Source organism: Frieseomelitta varia, unplaced genomic scaffold (genome assembly GCF_011392965.1).
Source record: "Frieseomelitta varia isolate USP_RPSP 00005682 unplaced genomic scaffold, Fvar_1.2 scaffold_349, whole genome shotgun sequence".
Taxonomy (NCBI): Eukaryota; Metazoa; Arthropoda; class Insecta; order Hymenoptera; family Apidae; genus Frieseomelitta; species Frieseomelitta varia.
Genome location: NW_025110089.1, coordinates 29893 through 35047, shown reverse-complemented (window position 1 = coordinate 35047; position 5155 = coordinate 29893). Strand labels below are relative to the sequence as shown.

Genomic DNA, 5155 nt, shown 5'->3' with positions numbered 1-5155 from the left:
AAAGCCCCTTATCATTCTCCTGTCCGGTGTAGAATTGTTAGACGACTGGACGGAGAACTGATAAGGGCCCGAGGGTCACAGAATCATCGTGAGATCTCTTACAGCATATAATGTTGGACTGGAAAGAAACTCATTCGACGGGAAGACTTTATAATTGAAATTTTCTATAATTTCTAATTGATGTACAATTGATTGTATGTGTGCCCTGAGTGATTCTAAAATTTCGAGGTTTTTAACATTAAAAGACACCATGTAATGTGACACGAATAATTATTTGAACGATTGAATGTTTAAGTTATATCAAAAATGGTATTGTACAATATACATATCAGATCTTTTATATGTATGTGGATAATAAATATCATAGATACACATGTTTTCCTTTTTTCCTAACATGGCTGTATAATTTATTAATCGTGTAACCATATAAAATAAAGCAGTTAAAAAACATTGCCAGCAAATATTTGATTTATTATAATAAATAAACGATATACGATTCAGATACACACGTAAACAATACTGTGTGAAAATAAATAAATTTCGAAACAACGCTCTTCAATTTGTTATAAAACAATAGACAAAACTTCTCATGTTCATTTTTATCGTTCTCATTTGCTGATTTGAACCTAAATTGGTTCATACTGAAACCCATTGTAAAGAGTAAAATAGAAAGAAATGTATAATCATTGTATGATCATGTATTCTGTGTAACGCAAAGCCCGCCCGAACTCCTAACCAAAATGCGCAAGTTTTGAAATAATCGTGGCTTAATCACGCTTGTAATACCAAACGTCATTTTCTCATGGAAATTTAATATGACTTTAACCTTTTTTTTTTTATCTTTATATCTTTGAGCAAATTCACGTTTCATTAATTTTTGACGCGTTCTGATCAATCTCGTAATTCGGGTTAATTTGAATTATTTGTCTAGTTGGATTCTCTACCTTTTTTGAAGGATTCTGCACGATAAAAATTTGTTTCTGCTCCTCCTCTGCTAATAGTTGCCCGACGCTCATAATTTTTAAAGTAGGTACTGTTTTTATTAATGCAGTGTTAGGCATCGATAGATTCGTATTGCAATCTACCTTCGGGAAGATTATGGGATTCTTCGAGGCTGCCAGACATAATTTTTTCTTTGGCATAATAGGTAAGTCCGTGGAAGAAAAAGTCCTTTTTATCGGAGACGTCATTGGAATTGGATTCGTTATAGTGTCTGAATTTACGGATATTATTTTTGGACCAAGTACTATACCGTTTCCTGTAAACGATGTATAAAGAAATAAAATAAAGAATAAAATTTAAATTGAGAATAATCGTTTCTACCTGTTTGCATCGCCTTCGTGACGGGACAGTCTTTGTGAGCCAACAGAAGCGTCTTTAACTTAGCAACCTCCGTTCGCAAAACCTTGATTTCCATTTGCAGAGCCACGTTGGTCTCATTCACATTAGCAACCGTTCTTTCCAGCTGTTGTATCCACGCTTTTCTCTTGGCTCTTGCTCTCATCGAGCTGGCACGATTCCGTTCGAGAATTTCTTTCTTTTTCAATTGATCCTCTACCGTTTTGTTTCTATTCTCCTTTCTGGAACTATTTAACTCATCTTTCCGGGAATTGCTATTGGATTTCTGACTTTGTGAGCTGGTACCTTTCGTCAGTGTTTGTTTTAATTTCTGTATAATATTATACAAGAATATTAATTTCCCGAAAGGAGATAATTATTACATTCAAATATATTCGAAATTATACAGCGAGATACCATTTTTGCTAGCGATAGCGTCGAAACTGTTGGTTTCTTGGTCTCCAATCTCGTGCTACAATGCAAAAGAGGTTCTGTTCTTATGACAACCGTTTGTTGTTTCAACGATTGCACATTCGTCGCATCAACAGAATCGCAAACCGGAATTGCCGACAGTTGCATTAATTTCCCATCGGCCGTTTTTAGTAACAGTTGTACCTCCTCGCCATTAATCGATCTTCACAAGAATTTATTCTTCGCTCATTTGTTCAGGAATGTTAGATTTTTTTAACGAAATGAAAATTAAACACTTACAATTGCGGGCTAGACTGTTGTAAAACCTTCGGCATTATCGACGTGTGTGTCACTTGATCAATGATATTTTCTGTTAACGTTACGTTTCGTTCAATAGTTAACTTCTTCTTCATTAAGGTTTGTTCGTCCGTTTCAGCGAGTTTCACAGTACTGCAAACGTCAGCATCAATAGTATTCTTTTCCTCCGTGCTTTTTTCAGCGATCGATATACTGGCACACTCTTGCACAGAATTTTCTGACAACATTTGATTGCTAGTAGATAGTACGTCAGCTATGTGGGGAAATATATGCGGTGTATGCAGAGTATCATCTGTAATTCCAGCCTGGGGAGATACTTATATGATAGGTCAATTAGATGGACATTTATGTTAATTCCATTATTTACCTCTGGCACTGTCAATGTACCAGTGTTCCCTGACTCTACTGCCCTCCTAAAAGTTTCTTCAAAAGGATTTACATTTTGCAAGTCTTGAAACAGGCCAACTTCTTCACAGTTTCTAATGAAACGCGTCGGGGTAGGTGTTTGATCCGCTGTGAAATGTACAAGTATCTCCTTTTCATTTGTCTCTATGTTTGAAATATAATCCAAAGATGAAAGCTTCTGCCACTTACCAACGAAACTGCCATTCTTGGAGCTGTTTCCAAGATTTAACATCATATCATGTTTCTTCTTATGAATCGATAACTGGTCCTCATTCGTGAAAATCTGCAAGATAAGTGAAAAATATTTAAATAACATATTCGAACAATTGTACAAATTCATATTTTCCTTCTTTTTCAGTCAAAAGGACAACTTAAGAATTCACAGGATGGTACATCAAAACAAAATGTTCATCATTTTTAACATAATGAGGCTACATATTTACCATGTTGCAACCAGTTGAGGAGCAAGCAAAAATTTTTTCGTTATCTGCCATTGTCAATTACTATTTATTGTACACAGTTCACAGATACGACATAACAAAAAAACAAACTCTAAAGCGTACGCAATACAAGACGATTCGCCAAAAAGCGACATTCCTTTGAATATTTTCATGTAGATGATACATGTCTTTGCTCAATGTTGGCCCTTTTACAATTTCTAAGTCACTCAGAGTCAAATACGTCTGAGGAAACACAGTTCTTTAGAATATTTTGACACACTAATTCGAATCAGCTGTTACAACCAAAAATCAACAGTCTTTCGTTACAAAAATGATAGAACGACGTCTACATAGCGTATAAAGTAACTTCTGTCTAGGAACATTTCATTATTTTCTAGATAAGTCGCGCCAAAACTGTGGATTTGAAAGATAATAGCATTAAAAATTTGATAGATGGCAGCACATACTTGTTCAACCAAATAATATAAAATATGATCGATAGATAGCAGCAAATGGTTTATTCCAAAAAAAGAAAGGCAATGTTGTGCAACAAATGTATTTATGTATTTGCATTTAATATTATTATAAATGCATTATAATAGAGATGTACCAAAGAAGTTGAAAATATTGTTATTTTAAACATTTTGAAATTAAGTATTATCTCTATATTTTAAAAAAATATTTGAAATTCAGTACAGATTTGAGGTTAAAAAGGTTAGAAAGCGACAGCATTTAAAAAATAATATTGCTACATATTTTTAACAGCATAAGATTCAGAAAGTTACTGTAAAAATGCAGCTGTATAGAAATATCTCGAAATCGTTGTTGTCATGTAAGTTTCATAACGATTGTTGTCTTTTAAAAATCTTTCATTTTTAGTAATTTGCATTATGTTACAGCATGTTCTGTATTTAAATCAGTACCAGTAGCTGGAGTAAAGTCTTTCTCAGCACCCACAAAGTTAGGTTGTACTTGAAATTAATAGCTTGATATAAAATAGAACAAAGAACATATATATTATTGACAATTAACTATTGTTTGCAGATATTGAATACCCTAATCGTAACAAGCTCAGAGTTGTGCCAAGAGTGCCTATACTTCCACCTCAAGTAGGATCTTATCGAATGCAAAAGAAATTGAGATTAATGCGTGGTCCAGAAGAATATCATAATACCCTTTTACATAAACAATATGGCATAGTAGTAAGGGAATAAATAATAAAATTAAAAAATTCTCCATATTGATTTAGCAAAATATCTGAAAGTAAATTTTTCAGGCGACAAGTGGTGGCAGATTCAGATACCAGAATTTCGAAATGATCCGTATGACAATTTTGAAAAATGTAGACTATACTAAAGTATTTGCAATTTGGAGAATACCTACACCTTGGCAACCTATCACTAAAAAGGTAATTGATGTGAAGTAATATTCGAAATTGTCAATTATAATTTGTGTTTAATATAAGATTGGAATTGTAATTTATGTTTAATATAATATAAGACTCAAGGAATGCGAATGGGTTCTGGAAAAGGATCCATAGATCATTATGTTACTCCAGTAAAAGCAGGACAAATTATCGTAGAAGTCGGCGGTACCATAGAATATTTCGAGGTATTGAAGAAATTTTATTGTAACCTCTTGATTTGTTATCGATCATTAGTATTCTAACATGCGATATTACGCATAATTTTTTTTAAGGTGAAACCTATATTAATAAATATTGCGAAAAGGCTGCCTTGCCACGCTATGGCAGTTAGTCAAGAAATGATGGATGAAATGGCAGAGAAGAAGAAAATAATGGAGGAGACAAATCTAAACCCATGGACTTGGAAATATATCATTCAGAACAACATGCTTGGCTGCCACAAATGGATTTCAAAATATGACAGGAGATGGTTTAATGAATATCTTTAATTTAAAATGTATATACTGCTTAAAACAATTAAACGTCAGTCTGATTTCTACATATAATTCTCATATCCATTTATCAGTCTCAAGTACTCAATTTTCATTGCAATATAATACAAGTAGCACATCAGTACCTCAAATTTATAGGATTACTATTTGCTCGATCATGGCAATAAAATCATTCATAGCTATGTATATGAACAAATAAAAATCATAATGTACAAATTATTATCAAATTATTATTTATCAATGACTGTAATACCTTCTGTGATTCGTTCGTTAATGGAGTCCAATGGAGAATGGAGTTGGAGAAGAATTATAGCAACGGCGATCTG

At 33.2% G+C, this 5155-nt stretch overlaps 2 protein-coding genes across 2 annotated transcripts; one reads left to right on the top strand and one right to left on the bottom strand.

Annotated features, from left to right (window-relative positions):
* Positions 1 to 424: 424 nt before the first annotated feature.
* Positions 425 to 3272, bottom strand: LOC122530626 (cyclic AMP-dependent transcription factor ATF-2). The gene is made up of 7 exons (XM_043657741.1): positions 2916 to 3272; positions 2662 to 2755; positions 2435 to 2580; positions 2050 to 2372; positions 1756 to 1972; positions 1324 to 1669; positions 425 to 1258 (listed from the first exon to the last, which is right to left on the bottom strand). Exons 1-7 carry the CDS (start codon positions 2964 to 2966, stop codon positions 861 to 863), a joined length of 1575 nt encoding a protein of 524 aa, XP_043513676.1. The 5' UTR covers positions 2967 to 3272; the 3' UTR covers positions 425 to 860.
* A 158-nt stretch (positions 3273 to 3430) lies between these two features.
* LOC122530631 (39S ribosomal protein L16, mitochondrial) lies at positions 3431 to 5045 on the top strand. Its single transcript, XM_043657751.1, has 6 exons — positions 3431 to 3744; positions 3812 to 3877; positions 3957 to 4114; positions 4189 to 4320; positions 4413 to 4523; positions 4611 to 5045. Exons 1-6 carry the CDS (start codon positions 3705 to 3707, stop codon positions 4824 to 4826), a joined length of 723 nt encoding a protein of 240 aa, XP_043513686.1. The 5' UTR covers positions 3431 to 3704; the 3' UTR covers positions 4827 to 5045.
* Positions 5046 to 5155: the final 110 nt, after the last annotated feature.